At 40.1% G+C, this 24037-nt stretch overlaps 1 protein-coding gene across 2 annotated transcripts in view; it reads left to right on the top strand.

Moving 5' to 3' along the window:
* The window catches only part of KLHL4 (kelch like family member 4), a 108471-nt gene extending 92872 nt beyond the window's left edge, over window positions 1-15599 (top strand). Inside the window, exons 10-11 of one of the 2 annotated variants that reach the window (XM_051827398.2) lie at window positions 12601-12772; window positions 14181-15599. In XM_051827398.2, the coding sequence (XP_051683358.1) occupies window positions 12601-12772; window positions 14181-14240 (232 nt within the window). In that variant the 3' untranslated portion in view covers window positions 14241-15599. Of the gene's footprint in view, window positions 1-61; window positions 509-12600; window positions 12773-14180 lie in introns of those variants that run through there. The other variant, XM_051827399.2, reaches the window with a different exon arrangement.
* Window positions 15600-24037: the final 8438 nt, after the last annotated feature.

Raw genomic sequence — 24037 nt, 5'->3', positions numbered from 1 at the left:
CACTTCTGATGCCCACATCCCATATTGGGTACTCTTTCAATTACCAGCTACTCTGTTTCAGATCCAGGTTCCTGTCCATGCATCCTGAGAGGCAGAAGATGATAGCCCAAGTACTTGGGCCCCTGCCACCCACATGGGAGACCTGAATCGAGTGCCTGGCTCCTGGATTTACCCTTGCACAGCTCCAACTGTTGGGACCTGCAGAAGGAAACTCTCTCTCTCTCTCTCTCTCTCTCTCTCTCCCCCTCTACTTGTCTCTCTGCCTTTTAAACAGATGAAGAAATAAATCTTTAAAAATACTGAGACGAAATGATGAAAAGTAAGGCAGTTTTTTGCCAGGCTATATCACACAACCAAATCACAGACTTAAATCAAAATATGTTTACTATTTCTAAAATCAAGTCAGTCTTCAAAGATGTGGAGACTTTTCTATCCCAAAATGCCAAAGAGAAGTTCCAAAAGCATGTTAATAATATTGTGAACAATGACTTTGTTGCAGTAAATATTTTGTGAAGTAATATCTCATTGGGGTTGTGATTTGCTTTTACTTAGTGAGTAGAAATGTTGAGTATATCATCAGGTACTATTGGACAGTGGTATATCTTCTTTTTTTGTGTTATTCATTTGTTTGAAAAGGAGAGAGACAGACAGACACACACACACACACACACACACAGAAAGTGCTCTTTTCTGCCAGTTCGCTCCTCAAATGTCCCCAACAGCTGAATTTGGGACAGGGCTGAAGCCTGGAGGTGAGAACTCAATCCAGATCTTCCATGTGGGTGGCAGGGACCCACTACCTCATCCATCACCACTACCTCCCTACCTCCCAGGGTCTGCATTAGCAGGAAATTGGAGTCTGGAGCCAGAGATAAGTATGGAATCTGTACTCTGATTTGGAATGCTGATCTTTCAACCACTAGGCTAAATGGCTAGTCACTCTACATCTTCTTTAGAAAAATTTCTGTTCAAGCTGTTTGCACATTTTCAAAAATTGGGATGTTTGTCTTCTGTTGTTCAATTATAAGTTCTTTATCTTTTACCAGATATAAAAATCTCATTCTATGGGTTTCCTTTTCACTGTTAAAAATTCCCTTTGAAGTACTATTTCTAGAAATTTTGGAAGTCTATTTAAAATAGTTTCTTACTGACTGTCTTTTTGGTGTTCTATCCAAGGAATATTTGCCAAATCTACTGTCATGAATCTTTTCACCTATGTTTTCTTCTTGGAATTTTATAATTTTGACTCTTAAGTTCACATCTTTTATTGATTTGTGTTAATTTTTTGTATATGAGTAAAGATACAACTATATTCTTTTGCAATTGAATATCCAATTTTCCCTTAAACATTTGTTGAAAATACCCTGCTTTCCACAATGAGTGGCATTGACAAAAATCAATTGTCTGTGTTTGTGAGAGTTTATTTCTGGGTTATCTCTGTTCCATTGTTATTTTTTTAAGATTTTTTTATTTATTTACTTATTTAAAATTTATTTATTTATTTGAAAGACAGAGTTACAAATAGGCAGAGGCAGAAAGAGAGTGAGAGAGAGCGAGAGGTCTTCCATCCCCTGGTTCACTCCCCAAATGACCGCAACAGCCAGAGCTGTGCCAATCCAAAGCCAGGAGCCAGGAGCTTCCTCCAGGCCTCTCACATGGGTGCAGGCGCCCAAGGACTTGGGCCATCTTCCTCTGCTTTCCCAGGCCACAGCTGAGAGCTGGATTGGAAGCGGAGCAGCCAGGACTCGAACCAGCACCCATATGGGATGCTGGCACTGCAAGTGTTGGCTTTACCTACTATGCCACAGCACCAGCCCCGTGTTCAGAAATGTTTCTAATTTCTTTTCTACTCTTGAATCCTAGTTTCTTTCCATTATGACCTGAAAAGAGTACCTAGCATGTTTTCAATCTTTTTAAGTTTATTAAATACTTGTTTTACGGTATAATACTTTCTTCTGGAAATAGTCCACATTTTCTTGAGAAAATTATGTTCTGCTATAGTAGAGTAGATTTTTTTTGTGTGTGCATATGACCAGTTGGCCTATAATGTTCACTTTCTGTAGCAACTTATTGATAGTCTGGTCTCACTTTTCTATCCATTATTTAAAGTGAAGAATTGAAGCTTTCTACTATTATTATAGAGTTTTCTGATTCTTCCTGCAGTTCTGTTAATGTCAGCTTCATATATTTAGGAGCTCTGATAGTTGGTTAATATGTTTATAATTACTATATTTTTGTGAATTTACTCTTTTATTATTATATAACATCTTTCTTTTATCTTTTGTAACCATTGTTGTTTTCAAGTCTGTTTTGCCTAATAACTCACTATCTTTTGACAGCTTCCCACATTAAATATCTTTGTCTAGTCTTTCATTTTTGATCTAGGTATGTCCTAAGATCTAAAATCTAAGATATTTTTTTTTGTAGACAATTGGATACTGTTTTAAAAATCCATTATTCCAAGATATGTCTTCTGATTGAGGAATTTTAATTCATCTACCTTTAAAATAACTAATAACAGGGAAAAATTTACTGTATTTACAAACTTTTGGTTCCTTACTTTATCACTTACAGTTTTTCTTTGCGTTTTATTGAATTTTATACTGAAAAGTTGTGATTCCCTTCTGAATTCCTTGTGTGTATACCTTATAAATGTTTTCTTTGTAGTTACAATGGAGACTATATATAATATCCTAAAGATTTTCCAATCTTTTAAACTGATAGCAACTTTTCTATCATATTGAAAGACTTTAAACTGCCTTCCTCAATACCTTTACTATTGATGTTACACCTTTCTGTTTTGTGTACCCATTAACATGGATTTATAATTTTTATACTATTGTCTTTTAAATCTCATAGAAGAATAAAAAGTAGAGTTATCAACCAAAATTACCACAACATTGATTCTTATTTTTGTCTATATAATAATCTTTACCAGAGAACCTTATATTTCCATACAATCTCAACTTACTGTCTGGGACCGTTTTGTTACAACTTGAAGAATTTACTTTTCCATAGGGAACTTCTAGTGAAAATGAATTTTTATACTCACATTGTTTATTTTTGCAGCATAGTTTAGTTAGATGTCTTTCTGTCTTTCAGCATTTTAATATCTTTTCATAGCCTGTCATCTTCAAAGGTTTCTACTGATAATCTTGAGAATTTCTTAAATGTGGCAAGTTACTTTCCTTACTATTAAGATTGTCTTTTTGTCTTTTAACAATTGGCTTATAGATTTTAGTCTTGTCAGAAATTTTCAGCTATTATTACTCCAAGTATTTATTATTTGAAGTAACAAATAAATACGAGTACTCTTGTTCCTTCTTTTGAGATTTTTACAACACATACATTGGTCTAATTGATATTCCTTTAGTGCCTTAGATACTATGTTAATTAGATTTCCATGGTAAAACTAAATCCACTGTAAGCTACTTAGGAAGAAATGAAGGTTTATTTTAGTTTATGGTTTTGGAGGTTCACAGTTCAAGATCTGTTGATCTCAACGGATGAGGGTGGTAAATCGTGGAATATGTACAGAGGTAGAATTGTATGGCAAGGCAGCAAGCAGAGAGAGGGAGAGAGGGAGAGAGAGAGAGAGACAGAGAGAACAGGCTTATATAATCAACCTTCTTTTGAGAACTGTTCTGGCCGGCGCCGTGGCTCAATAGGCTAATCCTCTGCCTGCGGCGCCGGCACACCAAGTTCTAGTCCCGGTCGGGGCGCTGGATTCTGTCCTGGTTGCTCCTCTTCCAGGCCAGCTCTCTGCTGTGGCCCGGGAGTGCAGTGGAGGATGGCCCAAGTCCTTGGGCCCTGCACCCCATGGGAGACCAGGAGAAGCACCTGGCTCCTGCCTTCGGATCAGCGCGGTGCACCGGCCACGGCGGCCATTGGAGGGTGAACGAACAGCAAAGGAAGACCTTTCTGTCTGTCTCTCTCTCACTGTCCACTCTGCCTGTCAAAAAAAAAAAAAAAAAGAAAAAAGAAAAAAAGAAAGAAAGAAAGAAAGAAAGAAAGAACTGTTCTAAGCACATGCCTCCAATGACCAAAGGATGACCCACTAGGCATACCACCTAAACCTAATTAGATCAGGTATCCATGCTTTTTCTTGCTTTTTTTTTTAAGATTCATTTATTTATTTCATTTAAAGGCAGAGTTACAGAGAGGCAGAGAAGGAGAGAGAGGAAGATATCTTCATCCACTGGTAACTCCGCCAGAGCTGGGCCGATCTGAAGCCAGAAGCCAGGAGCCTCTTCCAGGTCTCCCATGAAGGTGCAGGGGTCCAAGGACTTGGGCCATCTTCCACTGCTTTCCCAGGCCATAGCAGAGAGCTGGATGGGAAGTAGAGCAGCTGGGACTGAAACCAGCACCCAAAAGAGATGCAGGCCCTGAAGTTGCAGCTTTACCCTCTACACCATTGCGCTGGCCCCCATGCTTATTCAGTAGCACCATCCTGAGGCTAAGTCTTTAAAATTTACACATTGAGGAAATCAAAACTAATATCTAAACAGTAGCAGACTTTGTTCACTTTTCTTCATGCTTTTTGATCTTCAGACTCAATCATTTGTAATCACCTGTCATCAAGTTCATTTATACTTTCTTCTACCTCTCAGGTCTCCTACTGAACCTCTCTGGTGAATATTCTAAGTCAGTCACTTTATTTTACTTTCAACTGCAGAATTTCTGTTTGGTTATTCCCTAAAATTTCTTGCTTCTGTTTGACATTCTCATCAGTTCATATATTATTTTCCTGACTTCTTTCCATTATTTGAGTTTTCCTTTTAACCAAAGAATGTACAAATTGTACTTCAAATTTATTTCCCTTGCAAGTCAGATCCTTATATTTTGTAATGGTTTATTTATTTATTTGAAAGAGTTACAGAGAGGGAGAGACAGAGAGGTCGTCCATTCAGTGGTTCAATACCGAAATGCCTACAGCTGTAGGGACTGCATCTGGCCTGACACTCCATCCAGATCTCCCACGTGGGTGGCAGGGGCCTTCTGCTGTTTAATAAGGTTCATTAGCAGGGAACTGGATCAGAAGTAGCTTAGCAAGGGAGAGGGACAGAGGGGAGAACTCTGCGTTGTGTCATAGCAGGTAAAGGTGTCACCTGTGATACCAGCATCACATATGGGTGCCAGTTTGTGTCATGGCTGGCTGCTTCACTTCTGATCCAGCTCCCTGCTAATGGCCTGGGAAAGCAGTAGAAGATGGCCCAAGTGTTTGTGCCCTGTCACTCATGTGGGAGATCCAGATGAAGCTCCTGGCTCCTACCTTCAGCCTGGTCCACCACTGGCTGTAGCCATCCAGGAAGTAAACAAATAGAAGGTCTCTCTCTTTCTCTTTCTCCCTCCCTCTCTCCCTCCCTCCCTCTTTCTCTCTGTAACTTTGCTTTTCAAAATATTTTTTTTAACTTTTATTCAGTAAATATAAATTTCCAAAGTACAGTTTATGGATTACAATGGCTCCCCCCCCCATAATTTCCCTCCCACTCGCACCCCTCCCATCTCCCACTCCGTCTCCCATTCCATTCACATCAAGATTCATTTTCAATTCTCTTTATATACAGAAGATCGATTTAGTATATATTAAGTAAAGATTTCAACAGTTTGCACCCACACAGAAACACAAAGTGTAAAATACTGTTTCAGTACTAGTTATAGCATTATTTCACATTGGACAACACATTAAGGACAGATCCCACATGAGGAGTAAGTATACAGTGACTCCTGTTGTTGACTTAACAATTTGACACTCTTGTTTATGGTGTCAGTAATCTCCCTAGGCTCTTGTCATGAGTTGCCAAGGATATGGAAGCCTTTTGAGTTCGCTGACTTCGATCTTATTCCATCAGGGTCATAGTCAAAGTGGAAGTCCTCTCCTCCCTTCAGAGAAAGGTACCTCTTTCTTTGATGGCCCTGTTCTTTCCCCTGGGATCTCACTCGCAGAGATCTTTCATTTAGGTTTTTTTTTTTTTTTTTTCCCAGAGTGTCTCGGCTTTCCATGCCTAAAATACTCTCATGGGCTCTTCAGCCGTATCCAAATGCCTTAAGGGCTTATTCTGAGGCCAGAGTGCTATTTAGGACATCTGCCATTCTATGAGTCTGCTGTGTATCCTGCTTCCAATGTTGGATCGTTCTCTCCCTTTTTTATTCTATCAGCTAGTATTAGCAGACACTAGTCTTGTTTATGTGATCCCTTTGACTCTTAGACCTATCAGTGTGATCAATTGTAAACTGAAATTGATCACTTGGACTAGTGAGATGGCATTGGTACATGCAACCTTGATGGGATTGTATTGGAATCCCCTGGCACGTTTCTAACTCCACCATTTGGGGCAAATCCAATTGAGCATGTCCCAAATTGTACATCTCCTCCCTCTCTTATTCCCACTCTTATATTTAACAGGGATCACTTTTCCGTTAAAATTTAAACACCTAAGAATAATTGTGTGTTAATTACAGAGTTCAACCAATAGTACTAGAACAAAAAAAAATATTTTTTTTAAAAAAGGGAAGAACTGAGCCGGTGCCGCGGCTCACTAGGCTAATCCTCCGCCTTGCGGCGCCGGCACACCAGGTTCTAGTCCTGGTCGGGGCACCGAATTCTGTCCCGGTTGCCCCTCTTCCAGGCCAGCTCTCTGCTGTGGCCCGGGAGTGCAGCGGAGGATGGCCCAAGTGCTTGGGCCCTGCACTCCATGGGAGACCAGGAGAAGCACCTGGCTCCTGCCTTCGGATCAGCGCGCTGTGCTAGCTGCAGTGAGCCGGCCGCGGCGGCCATTGGAGGGTGAACCAACGGCCAAAAGGAAGACCTTTCTCTCTGTCTCTCTCTCTCACTGTCCACTCTGCCTGTCAAAAAATAAAAAAATAAAAAATAAATAAATAAAAATATATTAAAAAGGGGAAGAAGTGAGCTTAACCTGTTGTGTCACAATGCTGCCCCCCACCCAAGACAGTTTCTGAAGGTTCCTCTTGTTCTTTTGAATGGGATTTGTGTTTCTTTCTTTGTATTTTTTGTCATCTTTTTGTGAAAAGTGGGCATTTTAAGTAAGAAACATCTTTCTCAATTTTTGCAGATTGGCTTCATGCATGAGAAGACCATCATTGATTAGCAGGTCATGTTCTGTGCCTGGAATCAGTCCAACAAAAGGATTGAGATCTTAAGCTTTTTTCAGAGTGTGCATGCTTTCTGGGCTTGTGTGTGTGCATTTGATTCCCCAAATAATAGCAGCTTTTGTAATTGGTATTATTCTTATTACTAACATTATTCCCTTATTGTCATTTTCCTTGAAAATACTTCGAGAAAATGGCTCATGCTAAAGTATAATTTTCAAAAATTAAAATCACTGGGGCACATTTCTGGCATAGCAGATTAAGCTGCACTGCATATCTAAGTGCCTGGGTTCAAGACCAGCCTCTGTTTCTGATCTGGGTTACTATTTATATACCTAGGAGGCATCAGATGATATCTCAAGTACTTGTGTCCCTGATAACCATATAGGGATTGGGATAAAGTTCCTGGCTCTTGCCTTACCTGCCCTGGTTGCAGATGTTGTAGGCATTTGGAGAATGAACCAGCAGGTAGAAAATCTGTCTCTCAATCTCTGCCTCTCTCTCTCTTTCACACACACTCTGCCTCTGACATAAATAAAAATGGGTACGTAATTTTAAAACTATCAAAATTTTCATGCAAATATAAAATGAACATATATCAACAATTTTATGTGATCCATTAGTTAATAAAGTAACTCCAAGATAAAAACAAGTTCAAAAGAGTATTTGAAGAAAAGACAGTTAAGAATGTTGAAAAATTATTAATAGACTCAAACCTAATATATAGTCTTTGTAAGTCATCATTTCTACATAGTGGAAATCAATTCTATCTCTATTAGGCAAAATGCATCTATATCGTTAATATAGAGCAACTTCCAAAATTGGTTGGACTTGCTTTGGAACCCCAAAACAGATGTGCAGAAAGCCCATGACTGACAGTGATGGTGTTTATTGCAGAATAAGGAGCTGGGCAACCGTGGCTTAATTCCCCAGGCTTCCTGAGGGGTTTGGATGAAAGTCCTTGTAGACTGAAGATGCAAGTGAAAAGCACATGCTCAGTTCATGTCCAATTTCCTAGTTGGTATGCAGTGCTCAGGGCTTTCCCCTGATTGGTCAGTGATCTCATGTCCTTTAGCAATTTCGATGATAGGAAACTGAGCTCCAGTCAGTGTTAGGGCTATGTTCAGGCCTGGGATTCCTGGAAAAGACAAGACCAAATATCTAGATGGTATCTATTAAGGAAACATGGCCTTATGAGTCTCAAGGTTAAGACCTTGTAGGGTGGGTGTTTAAGGTCCTTGTAGGACCAGCTGTACCACTCCCTCAAGTCAGTAGTACATTTTCGCATGGGACCTTCTGCTATCCTGCATCTGCATTCAATACACCATATGGGGAGCTCAGGTTCATTATGAAAAGGAGTGACAAGTAAACTCAGTTTTCTGTAACTTAACTTCCACACATGCAGAGTTGTAAAGTGTACTTACCAGTAGAAAGTAAATAAAATTGCACATTTTGGAGATCAGATAAGCCTCATTTCTGTATCTTGGACTTTTTTTTTTTCCTGACACTATTTTCTGCTAAAACACTGTTGGCCTACGCAGTACCTTAGGAGTCTCTTATCCAATTATTTAAGATAATCATTTAAATTAAAGGTTTCTAAAGCTATCACACTGGTTGGGTCAGGGATTATTATTTCTGTAACATTAATGAGAAAATTGAAGCAAAGAAGTCAAGCAAATTATCCCAAATTACCCTAAGTGGGAGTATAAATCCATGACTAATTCTCTTGACTTCACGCTCAATTTTATTTCCACTAGTGTGACTACACTTATATGGGAAGTAAGGGAAGACAGAAAAGCAAAAGAGAAACTAAGTGTTGTGATTTTAATTTGAATGTGTAGTGTCCTTAAAGATGCTAATTATGTTGCCAAATTTTTTTCTTCAAAAGTTCCCCAAACTCCTCTTTGTTATTCAAGCAGTAACCAGATAATGTCAAGTTAGCCAGACTTAGGGGCATTAATTTTCAAGCACATGCAGAAAAGTCTTGAGTCTTTGGGTGGAAATCTACGAGGAAATCCTTCTGTGAGTTCTGTTCACTATTCATGTATTGGCATACCCTGATTATTGGCTGAGTACAACATCAATTGACAGTAGCTATTGTTCTGAAGATTCTGCTTAGTTTGAGCACAGATGGATTCTCTAGTTCTGGGTTTTTATTACAACATCAGAATTTAAGGTGCTATCATAAATGACAATGGATAATATAATGGACATAAAAGTGATCTTAATTATTGCTGGCTTCAGAAGACATTAAAATATTCCTGCGGTAGACCTTTGGTACAACAGTTAAGTCACCCTTTGGGATGCCTGCATTTCATATCAGTGTGCCTGATTTGAGTCCAGCCTCCTCCATTCCCAACCTGATATTGGAGATGACCCCCTAAAATCTATACTAACATGTGGCCCCTTAAAGTTCCTCAGAAGCACCATCTGGGGTGCCACATATGCTACCGGAACTTGGGGTGCCATATATCACCATATGCTTATTAATAAATCCCCAATATTAATAAGCCCAAGAGGGTTCTTGCCTAATATTTAGAGGAAGAATTCTAAATACCGACATAAATAAACGAGGCAGCATGGTACCTTTATTTAGTGAGAAAGATGCACAGGAGAGTGAGAGCTTTATTTAAGAGAGATAAATCTGGGTTCATACCTAGCACCAGGAACCAGCCACGTGGAGGAGCATCTAGGCCAGGAAGCCTAGGGCGGGTGGACCGAAGGCCACGCGCCCTGGGGGCACAGGGCTACAGAAAGCCCCCTCCTGGCAAGAGGCCAGGGGAGAAGGGCGGACACACCACCATGTCCCAGGCTTTTAACCCAGTTCCAAAAGTGAGTGGTTAATTAACCTGATTGGCTGGTGGGCACCCAGATGTGGCAAGGTAGGGGCATGAGGTCACACAGGGGCGTGGTGAAGGTATCAGGTAGGGCGTGAGGTCACACAGGGGCTTGGTGAAGGTGTGGTCCTCCAGCTCACAAACCTAATTGATTTTAACCTGTATGCCTGCCTACTTTAAATCCAGCTTCCTGCTAATGTACACCCTGGGAGACAGCAGGTGATGGCTCAAATACCTGTGTTTCTGCAATGCATGTGGGAGACCCAGATTGAGTTCTGGGCTCCTGGCTTTGACCTGTTTCAGCTTTGGCTATTTGGGCATTTAGAAAGTGAACCAGAGGATACAAGATATCTCTCTCTCTCTCTCTCTCTCTCTCTCTCTTTCTCGCATTCTATCTCTCTGTTCTCTTTCAAATAAAATGGACATGATTTTTTTTAATAAGGGAAATTCCTAAATGTTAAGAAACTTTCTTAGGTAAGCTCAGATCAGATGATTTAGAATGTAATTTAAAAGGCAAGAAAACATTTAGGTGATATAATGGAAATATAGGTAAATGGGTAGAATTTGATAAATAAAAATTCATCTTCAAAAATAAATATTTTTCATTGAACTTGTTTAAATAGGTCATTATAAAATCAGAGAGTATTTCCATGTATAATTATATGTGGTTTCTTTCTTCTTCACCCCTTTTAGATTTCAATGTCATGTATTATTTTAAATAGACTTCAAAATTTAAGAAAGCAATCCTGTAAAGTGTGATGGGAAGTAACCAGTTGAGGCCAGTGTCCTGCGCAGTGAGAATTCACCAGTAGCTGAACACAGGGAGGAGTGAGCACAGTTAAATGTATTAAAATACATTGCGGAGGCCGGCGCCGCGGCTCACTAGGCTAATCCTCCGCCTAGCGGCGCCGGCATACCGGGTTCTAGTCCCGGTCGGGGAACCGGATTCTGTCCCGGTTGCCCCTCTTCCAGGCCAGCTCTCTGCTGTGGCCAGGGAGTGCAGTGGAGGATGGCCCAAGTACTTGGGCCCTGCACCCCATGGGAGACCAGGAGAAGCACCTGGTTCCTGCCATCAGATCAGCGCGGTGCGCCAGCCGCAGCGTGCCAGCCATGGCGGCCATTGGAGGGTGAACCAACGGCAAAGGAAGACCTTTCTCTCTGTCTCTCTCTCTCAATGTCCACTCTGCCTGTCAAGAAAAAAAAAAAAATACATTGCGGAAAGCCTAGGGTGCGTGGCCCTAAGGCCATGAGCCCTGGAGGCGCAGGGCTACAGAAAGCCCCCTCCTGGTAAGAGGCCAGGGAAGAAGAGAAGGGCCGGACACACCGTGTCCCAGACTTTTAACCCACTTCCAAAGGGGAGTGGTTAATTAACCTGATTGGCTGGTGGGCCCCCAGCTGTGGTCAGGTAGGGGCATGAGGTCACACAGGGGCGTGGTGAAGGTGGCGATGTGGTGTAGCAGGTAAAGCCACTGCCTGCAGTGTTTGCATCCCATATGGGCACCAGTTCAAGTCTGGACTGCCCCACTTCTGATTCAGCTGTCTGCTATGACCTGGGAAAGCAGTAGAGAATGGACCAAGCGCTTGGGCCCCTCCACTCATGTTGGAGAGCAGGAAGAAGCTTCTGGCTCCTGGCTTCCAATCGGCGCAGCTCTGGCCTTTGCAGCCATCTGGGGAGTGAACCAACGGATGGAAGACCTCTCTCTCCCTCTCTCTGTCTCCCTCTCTGTAACTCTACCTTTCAAATAAATTTTTTAAAAATGTAAAAAATAAAATAAAATATATTGCAAGGGAGCAGTGGGTGAGCAGGTCAGGTGGAAGCTGAAAACTGCTGAAATGTGGGTTATAGCCTGGGAGATACATACCTTAGGCAGACTGCTGCTGGCTACAGGCTTTTCTGTCACTAGTCACTAGTGATTACTTTATTGCTGAGGATTTTTTTTTTTTTAAATCAGGAGCTTCCTTATTGCCAGGGCCCCATGTGACCTCCATAGGAAGAATTTTAATTAACATTACTTACTGAGTTGTTGTTCATTCTGGTTATTGAGAAGGTTTGGGAATAAGGTGTTAACTTCAGATTAAAATGGAAAAACAAATCGCAGACCAACTCCTGTAAAGGTAAGTAAGAGCTCTCAGAAAAGAAAATGACAGGATAAGGATATGATCCTTTTAACTGAAAATAGTATTTAGACCTGGGTACTGCATTCTATAAAGCACAACTAAACCAGAAAGACCATTATATTAAAACATGAGTTTTCACCTAAATAGGATCAGGCAACTAACTCATGTATAACTTTGAAGAATAAAGAGTAAGAAAAAAACAAAAGCTCTCTCACCAGAATACTGCATGAAAGAGGGGCATTTTCCATGTAATATTAAGATCTCAATATGTGAATTCCCTCAAAGAGATTCAGAGTATTGAGTACAGAAATGTGTGGTAGCTCAGAAAGGAAATACTTATTTCATATGCTTTGAGAGACCTCTGGTGGTTAAAGAGAATTTTTTCATGTACCTATTTTTAACATTTATTAGTCAATCTATACTTGATATTTATAATGTGCTTTTAATTCCATATTTTAGAGTAACATGCACTTTATTTATGCCTTTTTTAACACTATTGGACTTTCACTCTCCATTGTTTCCTAAACTTCTTAAGGTATGATCCAAAAAATGATTCATGGTCGACTGTGGCACCTCTGAGTGTCCCTCGAGATGCTGTTGCTGTGTGCCCCCTTGGAGACAAACTTTACGTGGTTGGAGGATATGATGGTCATACCTACTTGAACACTGTTGAGTCGTATGATGCACAGAAAAACGAGTGGAAAGAGGTACTCTCATAGAAATATTAAAATTAATATGTTTCAGTTTTTAATAAAAGGTTTTCAAATGTATTCTTGGAATGAATTGCATTCTCTTCCTAAGACTTAACCAGAACCAAATGTACACGATGTGCTTTATCTGTCTTAGAGAGTTACTAATTGACCTAAGTGACCATTAACGGGATTCATCAGTACTGACATGAAAGAGGACAGACCATTCTCTTGACTTCCCTTCAAAGAAATAAGTGAATAAGATTCAATATCCCAGAGCCGTACGCTACCCAACTATATATGTATTGAAACTTGAAAGCCAGAGCAATATCTTCTACAAATGTCTGCCCTTCTTATTGTCTGGTGCCCGGGAGAAAAGCCTTCAATTTTCTTTTTATAAAAAATGTTTAAATCACAATACTCCAAACTTTCTCAGTCATTGGAGGAATGCAGTATACAGCAAGAGATCAGAACTAAACCCTTTCTAAAGTGCTAGCCATCTAATAGACAAAAATTCCAAGGAAGGTGCAAAAAGGAACACAGAGAGGGCATCTTGGAGACGTCAAATGCAAACTTTAAGGTTTTGCCAATGGTCGTCCTAGATTTAGTCCACAACATAATGACATTTAGTCAACGGAATAATGGGTTAAAAAAAAGTGAAACAGCATGAATCCTTTACCAATGTCCACAAACAGGCAAATTTTGTATTTAGGGACCTAATTTATTCTTCCTTTATACTGACTTAATGCTACTCTGTGTTCTTCAGGGTAGAGCTGGCTACTGTTTTAAATAGATAAGTGTTAATATAATGATAACTGCTAGTGATTTTCTGTCTCTCTCCTGCAAAAATCTGATTCATTAAGGCTCTCAGAAACGCTCAAGTCCTATCATGTAGGTAATTACTTTATATTCATGCTTAACCAAACCAGAAATGCAGGATTCAAATGAGGCAAACAGGAGGTTACATCAAAGACAATAATCAAAATGCTTGACTAAATTTGTGGAATTTACTTTTTAGAAGATTTTAGAGCAGCAGCTAAGGGTCCTAAATTCTATTCTTGGCTGTATCATCGTTTCATTGTGTTAAAGAGAACTAGCAGACAGTGAGATTATAACTACTCTGTGCCAAATTCTTGTCACTTATTAACCCTCACAAAAGCCTTGAGAGGTATGTATTATTAGCTGTTTTTCAAGTGAAGAAATTAGCAGTGAGGTGAAACATACTTAAGATTATCTGATCCTCAAACTCAGTTCTATATTAGTCTAACTGCTGTGTTCTATCCAACTCACTACACTGGGTTTCAGTTTCCCTTGCCTTTATACAGGGAGATGGTTGGAGCATATTAATTAAGGCCTTTTCAACTTCAACATTCCGTATTATGCTAAAGACGAAGATCAAGTGTTTCTTGTCTTGTTTTTGTTTTAGGAAGTCCCCGTGAACATTGGAAGAGCTGGTGCGTGTGTGGTGGTTGTGAAGCTGCCCTAAAGCTATCTGTATCAAATGGAATCAAACTAGAAAATGTTATGAAATGTAGCAGGAAGAGAAAGAGGAAACATGTTATTTTCTGCAACTAATAATCAAACTCAAAAATTGTTGTGTTGTTTTACTGTGTAGCTATAGTTTCATCTGTGAAGCCATTGCGAATTTTTAAACATGTGTGACATATGAGTGTTAAGTGTATGTGTTGTCACAGCTGATAATATAAAGCAAAATCTAGTAGTCTAGGTTTCATCTTCTTGCTATAAAATGTTAAAATACTTAATGAAAATTGACAGTGGCCAAAGCTGGAAGGTTATAAAAGCATTAGAAATTTACAAGTTAAAAGCCTGAGAAGTTAAAAGGATGTTCTATTTTTATTTTTTTAAAAAAGCTATTATCTAGAATACAACTTGATTGAAAGAGATAATCTAAAGCTTAGAATATAAAGTATGGTTCTTAGTAAGACATAATTCTCTTGTTCAAACTGTATCCCAAATAGATAAATAGTATCCTAAATTTACCAAGAATAAAGATTTTTTTCAGTAACACAGTTTCTCAAAATTTTCACAAATTACTCTTTTTTCAGTATCTGTCAGAGTATACATATAGATTTGGTATGTATTGACATATTGTGTTGGATTAGCTACCAGTAAAATATTATTGTAATTTCATTTCCACAATCTATACAACAAGACACTGGAAATTTATCTATTAATAAAATTGTGACCTCAGCTTCAGAGTGTCAGGGTCTCACTTGTTTAGAAAATAATATTCCTCTGAAACATTTATGTGAATTGTCTAAACACCTACCACTAAGTAAAACAAGATTTAAAAAAAAAAACTTTAATTCTCAAAATGCATTAAAATGGAAAAGATGTTATACAATGATAACAGATGGAAAAAGCAAAGTATTCAATATACATGGTCAATTCTATAGTTATCTTTTGTATGCCAATATGTGTGTTCCTGTTAATGTTATATTTATCCAGTAGAAAATTTCAAGAAAATGTGTACTACAAAAAAGGATTATAAATTAAAAAACAACAAAAAAGCTAGTTGAGTAGTATTTTAGCTTTAGATTCTTGAGTTTATTCCATCGAATTTAAAACTATTTAAAATGAAATATTGATAAAGCTTCTTTATGAAAGTAACTTTTCAAGTAAATGTACAATTTTAGAATTTCTATAATATGTTCTTTTAACCAGACTTTGTATTGTAGATTGTGAAACCAATAAATAAAATCCAGAGAAATGCTTATGAAACGTACTTCTACCTTTTAAGTTTTTCAAAAGAAAAGTATGAGTTGAACAAAGACATTTGTACTTTGAACAATTGAATTTAAATAAAACCTATTTCCTCTGGTTATAGTGTGCCTTTACAATATATCAAGTGTAGCCTGAATTGACTTTTTGTTATTGTATTTCCCCAGGTACTGAAATATTAACTACAAACATAAAATTCTCCTGCTTTGTTAGACCTGCCATTGTCTCTACTTCTAAATAGGGAACTGCAGATTTTTCCCTAACTGAAAGTAGAGATGGAGATAGAGAGAGGCTAAAGCTCATATACAGCCCTGGTGGATCTTCCGAATCCACATAGCAAGGATGGGGAACTTAAAGCCTGCATTCCATGAATGGCCCACAAAATCATTTGGTTTGGCCCTACCAAGGTAACCGCAGATGGGACTCAAAATTCAGCAAAGCTAGAGCAAGATGATCTTCAGGTTGATAACTTTGTATTGTCTGCAAATAATGTTATAAATATCCAAATGGCCCTTAACAGAAAAATGTTCCCCACCCTCAGTTATCCAAATCAAAGTAGAAATAGAACCACCTAAGTTTGTATCCCCAGCACACAACTTGGCTTATTAAGTTAAATGAGGGTGTGCACCTATGAACTAGTGGATAAGGGAAAGATCAAAGGACCTATCAGATGCTAACTTATTAATGCTCTAGTTAGTAACAGGAGAGTATCAGTAGGAAGATTGTTGGAGTGAAGCAAGTGGAGGTTAAATGCCATCCTCTTGATGATGCAGTAGGCCTTGTTTCAATTTGATTAAATGTTGACTCATAGGTGACATGGATGTCGCCTAGGGCTACCAGCTGTATTTGAAAATCATTGGAGGGCCACTATGGCCTAGAATGAACTGCCAAAATCCGAGCATAATTGTGCTATTGTGAAATCTACTTGAGAAAAGGAAGGATATATGCAGAGCCCTTACAGGCAAGATTTTGTGGAGAGGAACAATCAGAGCTAGTTTAAGCCAAAAAAAAAAAAAAAAAGGAAAGGGATAGGAAAGGGGTTTGTTAATTTATATATTCTCATGCATAAGAGCTCATGCATTTAGACAATAAACTTGGATTGGAAAGAAAGTGTTGCCTCTTTGATTTTTCTATAAATCACTATGACCACACTCCTGTCCCGCAACCTTCAGCCTGCATCAAAATAATCCTCTGGGCAGCACAATTATCTGCTTTCCCCATATTTCAGCAGAGCGTGCAGCAATTTCTAAATACCTTCTATATGACACAGCAGCTGAAGGCCACTGTGGGTCACTAAATCCAGGTCCTATCTGGGCCTAAATATGCCCTTCTGACTCAGACATAGCTGCTGCCCCATTTTGATGTATAGGGAACATTAAATGGTAGTTTCCATCTGAAGTCCCATATTCAATTGCAATATGGTGAAATATATATTTGGTCCTTGCCCCAGTTTCCAGGCATTCAGCTCCTACAATCTTTGTAATCTCCAAAGGACTATGTTCCTTTTTCTGTGTTAATGAATTAACAAATGATTGGCATCCTATAGTTAGCTTCAAAGTGAGAGCTGATTACGGAACAACCAACCTCAGGATTAGAGGTTTGGAGTTTTCAGCCCCACCCCTAACCTCCCAGGAAGTGAAAGGCTGAATGTTAGGTTGATCACCAATGGCCAACAGTTTGATCAATTTTGTGTACTGAAACTTCTGTAAAAACCCAGGATGACTGGATTTGGGGATCTTTCAGATTGCTGAACATGCAATCTGTCCAGGAAAAAAAACAGGCCATGAAACATGTTTCTTCAGCGGTCACCATTCTTTGTCTACTTTCTCATATCACCTTCATGTAAGGTAAAGGGAGAGTTACTTTTCCTATCTGTCGTGACTTCTTCATGCAATATCTCCTTTGCTGGAGGTATTGAACCCAAATCTAAATGTTGGAAAGAAGGATAGGCATTGTGGTGCAGCAGGTGAAGCAACTGCTTCCATTGCCTGCATTCCATATTAGAGTGCTAATTTGAATCCCAGCTGCTCCACCTCTGATGCAGTTTCCTGCTAATGCATCCTGAGAGGCAGTGGATGATGGCTCAAGTGCTTAGGTTCCTGACTCATGTGGGAGATTCAGATGGCATTCTCGGTTCCTAGCTTCAGCCTGGCTCAGCCCTGGCTATTGCAGACATTTGGGGAGTGATCAAGCAGATGAAAAGTCAATCTCTCTCTCTCTCTCTCTCTCCCCACTCTTTCAAGTAGATGAAAAATAAATAAACTAACCGAAAATTATGGAAAAGGTAGCTCCTCTCTGCTCTGCAGAAGATACTACACGAACTACTTAATTCATACTCATGGCTACCCATGTCAAAGGAAAATTTTAAAGACTTTTAAATGTCAAATGTCTCCCATGGAAAACATTAGATAAGTGAGCTGATGTATACATGAATTTGATTCAATCATTTTACATTATATGCATATATAAAAATATTGCATTGTTTAAAATAATTATACAGTTTTGTCAGTTAAAATAAGATTGATTTAAAATTAAAAAAATATTTGTCTCTTCACAATGCTTATTTCTTCAAGATTATGGTCTGCTACAGACTAGGGAAAATAGCTTTCTAGGTGATAAAAGTTTAATACTGGGTGGCGCCGCGGCTCACTTGGCTAATCCTCCACCTGTGGCGCCGGTACCCCAGGTTCTAGTCCCGGTTGGGGCACCAGATTCTGTCCCGGTTGCTCCTCTTCCAGTCCAGCTCACTGCTGTGTCCCAGGAGTGCAGTGGAGGATGGCCCAAGTGCTTGGGTCCCTGCACCTGCATGGGAGACTGGGAGGAAGCACCTGGCTCCTGGCTTCGGATTGGAGCAGCGCTCCGGCCATAGGGGCCATTTGGGGGGTGAACCAACTGAAGGAAGACCTCTCTCTCTGTCTCTGTCTCACTGTCTAAATCTGCCTGTCAAAAAAAAAAAAAAAAAGTTGCCGGTGCCGTGGCTCAATAGGCTAATCCTTCGGCTGCGGCGCCGGCACACCGGGTTCTAGTCCTGGTCGGGGCACCGGATTCTGTCCCGGTTGCCCCTCTTCCAGGCCAGCTCTCTGCTGTGGCCAGGGAGTGCAGTGGAGGATGGCCCAAGTGCTTGGGCCCTGCACCCCATGGGAGACCAGGATTAGCACCTGGCTCCTGCCATCGGATCAGCGCGGTGCGCCAGTAGTAGCCGGCTGCGGCGGCCATTGGAGGGTGAACCAACGGCAAAGGAAGACCTTTCTGTCTGTCTCTCTCTCTCACTGTCCACTCTGCCTGTCAAAAAATAAATAAATTAAAAAATTAAAAAATATGTTTGTATATGTATAGGTATCTTATTATCTGTGTTATTTACTTCTTATATAAGCTTGAATTTTTGTCCATTCATTCTATCATTCTCTAAAACTGACCTCTCTTGGAAGCCCCCCTCTTGGAAGCAGCTCTGGCTGGAGGTCTTTGACTCTAATAAATTTTGCTTTTTAAATTTCTCTGCTTGTCTGCTTGGAAATTCTTCTTCCATGTGAGACAAAGAACCGAAGTTATAGTAATTTTTCTGCTGTTGTTACCCGGTAACCTCTTTGTTTTTGTGTTCATATTATTTTAACCCTCTCAATAATCCCTCACTCCAATACACACACCATACACAAACAATAAAGACATTAATAGTCTTCAAACTAGTATCCCTGTGACACAAACACTTATTATGGATCTACTATGTTGTGGGGCCCAGTGACATAAGCATAAATTAGGTTAAGAGCCTAAGTTTGTGAAATCTGTACTAAATCTAGGCCTATAAAATTTAGATTATACTTCAATTGTTGGAGAATCAGAATTTGATGGCCTTACTATAGCAAGATTCATGTACAGAGACAAGATACCAGCACCTTTTAACAGGAAGTAGTCTTTATTTATTCCAGCATAAGGCCCAGGTGGAATTTCTTATCCAAAAGCCTGAGCCTGATGGGAAAAGGACATAAGCCTCGGCCATTCTTGCTCATTGCCCAAAAGATAGATAAACATTGGCATGTATTTTTTGCCCTTGAATGTCAATTGGGTCTCACACCCTATTGCATTCATACCCCATCCTGCATTTTTTTCCAGGTTCCCAAGGCCTTGTCCAGTTCCAGGAATCTCCCTCCACCTGCTGCCCCCTACTGCTAACCCCATTCCTAGCCCTCCTTAAAAAGACCCAGCCCCTGGGGGTCAGGGCCTTCTGCCACATACTCCATAAATGTGCATGCAGGCATTTGGTAACCCACCTCTATGAATTTATTTTCTCTGAATAAATTCTGTCTGGCTGTAAATTCATACACTGTCTCCTCTCTATTCTGCTCCTCTTTTCCTAACATTTTGGTGCCCCTTGTGAAGAGGCACCAATCTGCAACTCTTCCTAACAGAGCCCAGAACAAGGAGGCAGTATTTCCTTATACATTTTAGCTTCTTTGTCTCCCTTATATGGCTACATGTATGCATTTGATTGTATATTCTAATGTAACATGGCAGTGACAGGAATTGATACAATACTGCACATGGGTTCATAGTTACTGATGATTTTTTTTCTACACAAATATCTTTTGCAGCTGTAAAATACATTCATTCCATCCTAAGAATCAACCCTCCAGAATCAACTCAAAAGCCTAAACTACAAAATCTGAAATCAGATACAGGTGAGAATCAAGGTGTGATTTATCCTGAGGCAAATCTCCCTGCAAATGAGCAAATAGAATTAAGGATATAAGAACAAAGAGGGTATATGCTTTATTTACTTCAATAATGCAAAGGGAGACAGCAAGCTTCAACATCATGCTGAAGTAGTTACTAACCAAAAATAAATAATTATATAATGAGTCCCTTACTGCCATAAATGGGATAAGGAAGTGTCCTGGAGTTCCCGTGACCTCTTAAACGAGGCATAGAAAATACTTGTGAACTTGCAGGGTGATCTTGTGAATGGAACAATGTTATGTATGCCTGATACAGAGCATGTGGAAGAAACCACAAAATTGGCAACTAGATAAAGAGGCATTTACATTGCTGTAGGTGTTATAACTTAAAAGGAACACACCAAAGGATGTGACAGGACAGACTGTTTCTCAAAAGGGATGAGACAATGTGATTCCAACTCTGCAAGCCTTATAAAATCCACTACATGTGCATGTAAAATACATGGTTGGCTGTTTCACAAGATTAAGACTGGAAATAAATATGGTGACATGTTTACAGATACACAGGAGTCTCAGTCTTGAATATCTAGCAGCTTTTGTTTTTCTTCAGGAAGATGATTGTGACAAAACGTTCAACTTTCATCAACTTAAAATAATTTGAATTATTTTGCTATAGATGTCATGTTTCTTTATCTTTCAAAAAATAAATTGAGTTCTACTCAGAGTAAGTCAAATTCTACTCTAAAGTTCCCATTCTGTTGTCTTGTCACTTCTGTCCTTTGTCTTTGATAGAGTAAGTCAGTTAGCAACACCCATGTACTATTTCTAGTCTGGAAAATGTCTCTTAGCCTCTCTGCCACCTTCTTCCTATGCAATCTTTAAAAACGTGGGCCTCTTTCCTCAGGTCACTGTTCCAGATCCATTTGCATCTTTTTTTTCTTCATTTTTTTTTTTTGACGGGCAGAGTTAGACAGTGAGAGAGAGAGACAGAGAGAAAGGTCTTCCTTCCGTTGGTTCACCCCCCAAATGGCCAGTATGGCCAGAACTATGCTGATCCTAAGCCAGGAGCCAGGTGCTTCCTCCTGGTTTCCCATGTGGGTGCAGGGCCCAAGCACTTGGGCCATCCTCCACTGCCTTTCCGGGCCACAGCAGAGAGCTGGACTGCTGGACTGGAAGAGGGGCAACTGGGACAGAATCCGGCACCCCTACCGGGACTAGAACCCCAGGGTGCCAGCGCCACAGGTGGAGGATTAGCCAAGTGAGCCGCGGCGCTGGCCCAATTTCCATCTTCTTTTCCCACTCTGCTCTCTACTCGGAGACTGGCTTATAAGGATTATATCAACTCTGGTTTTTTATTCTTTGACTTACATTTGGGGAATTAATCAGCTAGAAGTATTGACAGGAGATCAGAGTAAAAGAAGAAAGAGAGGTAGGGATGTTTATTTTCCTGGCTCTTCCTGCTGGGGATAGATTTTGGCAGTATCTAGGTTTTACAGAAAGCCACAGTTTGTTTTTGACATCTCCTTTCTGTAGCTACCTTTCTCCTTGAGTTTTAATATCTACTCCCTTCTGTTGTCTTTCAGGTTTAGGAATACTTGAGGTTAGCTACATTCACTTTCCATTATTCCTATGTACAATATCTGTCTTTGATTTTAACTACTTTCAATAGAAAGTAGGGAATGGAATAATTTTCCTTGGGTGTTTCCTGGAATGATAATGCTTTCAAAATTATTTTATTGTAGAATAGAGTTAGGGGGGCAAGATGAAAACATTTTTAGTTATTCAAATGCCCCAGTGAAGAAAATCCTTTGTATAATGTGTATTCTATTTCATAGGTATTGTATTAAGTGATCTCTATGTAGTACCTATTTTATGCTCACAGTATCCTTGGAAAGATTGCAAATGAGTCAAGTTTTCTAGCTGGTTAATTCTCCAAATGGCCACAATTGCAGAGACTGGGCCATACTGAAGCCATAAGCCCAGAACTCCATCCAGGTCTCCCATGTGGATGGCAAGGGACCAAGTATTTGAGCCATTGTCCACTGCTTTCCCAAGTACATTAGCAGGGAGTTGGATCATAAATGAAGTATGTGGGACATTGTAAGACATGGTTTAACCTGCTGTACTATGATATTATTGTTACATTTATTTTTATTTCCAATTGGAGAACTCTATCATTTCTTAAATGCCTTTTTTATTTATTTGACAAATAGAGTTAGACAGTAAGAGAGAGACAGAGAGAAAGGTCTTCCTTCTGTTGGTTCACCCCTCAAATGGCTGCCACAGCCAGAGCTGCACCGATCCAAAGCCAGGAGCCAGGTGCTTCTTTCTGGTCTCCCACACGGGTGCAGGGCCCAAGCACTTGGGCCATCCTCCACTGCCTTCCCAGGCCACAGCAGAGAGCTGGACTGGAAGAGGAGCAACCAGGACTAGAACCTGGTGCCCAAATGGGATGCTGGTGCTACAGGTGGAAGATTAACCAAGTGAGCCACAGCGCTGACCCTGTTTATCATTTCTTTTAACTCAAATCCTGTAGTTGTAAGCTCCCATAGCTTTTTTTGGTCTGGGAAATTTTTTTCTAAATATTTATTTATTTATTTGAAAGGTAGAGTTACAGAGAAGTAGAGGCAGGGTGAGAGAGAGTTCTTCCATCCCCAGATAGCCACAATGGCTGCAGCTGTGATGATCTGAAGCCAGGGGCCAGGAGATTCTTCCTGGTCTCCCATGCAGGTGCAGGGACCCAAAGGCTTGGGCCATCTTCTATTGCTTTCTCAGGCCATAGCAGAGAGCTGGATCAGAAATGGAGCAGCTGGGACTTGAACTGGCACCCATATGGGATGCCGGCACTGCAGGTGGTGGCTTTACCCAATATGCCACAGTGCTGACCCCTTGAGACTTTCAAAATGCCTCATTCTTTTTAACTTTGATAATATTATTATAATGTATTCTCATGGAGATCTCTTTATATTTAGCGTACTTGTGGTTCTTTCAAATTCATGGATTTGGATGTTCATTTCTCCAAATTTGAGACATTTTATGTCATTACCCCATTAATTAAGCTTTTTGCCCATTTCTGTCTCTCTTCCTCCTTCCTCCCTCTTTCTCTTTAATCCTAAGACTCCATAATGCATATACTGGTTTGCTTCAGGGTGTCTCACAAGCCCTAAAGATTTTCTTCACTCTTTTCCATTCTTTTTCCTCTCTTTATGTTCCTATAATTGGGTAATTTCAAATGACATTTTTTTTTTTGACAGGCAGAGTGGACAGTGAGAGAGAGAGAGACAGAGAGAAAGGTCTTCCTTTGCCGTTGGTTCACCCTCCAATGGCCGCCGCAGCCGGCACACCGCGCTGATCCGATGGCAGGAGCCAGGAGCCAGGTACTTATCCTGGTCTCCCATGGGGTGCAGGGCCCAAGCACTTGGGCCATCCTCCACTGCACTCCCGGGCCACAGCAGAGAGCTGGCCTGGAAGAGGGGTAACCAGGACAGAATCCGGCGCCCCGACCGGGACTAGAACCTGGTGTGCCGGCGCTGCAAGGTGGAGAATTAGCCTAGTGAGCCGTGGCGCCGGCCACAAATGACATATCTTTAAGTTCATTGATTCTTTCAATTGATCAAGTTTGCTGTTGAAGCTCTCTGTGTAACTTTTCTTTTTAGTCATTGTGGTTTCTACCTCCAGAATTTTGGCTGTTTTTATTTCCTATGGCTTATTGCTTTGTTGAGTTTATTATTCTTACAAATTATTTACCCATCTTGTTTAGTTATTTGTATTATTTTATAAGAACTGTAAATGGTTAATTTGAAAATTTTTGGCAAGTGTTCATATATCTTTCTTTATATTGAGTCATTTAATAGTACTTTGCTTTGTTCCT

The sequence above is a fragment of the Oryctolagus cuniculus genome, chromosome X (genome assembly GCF_964237555.1).
Source record: "Oryctolagus cuniculus chromosome X, mOryCun1.1, whole genome shotgun sequence".
Classification (NCBI taxonomy): domain Eukaryota; kingdom Metazoa; phylum Chordata; class Mammalia; order Lagomorpha; family Leporidae; genus Oryctolagus; species Oryctolagus cuniculus.
The sequence above is the reverse complement of the archived record's forward strand: the minus strand, read 5'-3'. Positions and strand labels throughout refer to the sequence as shown.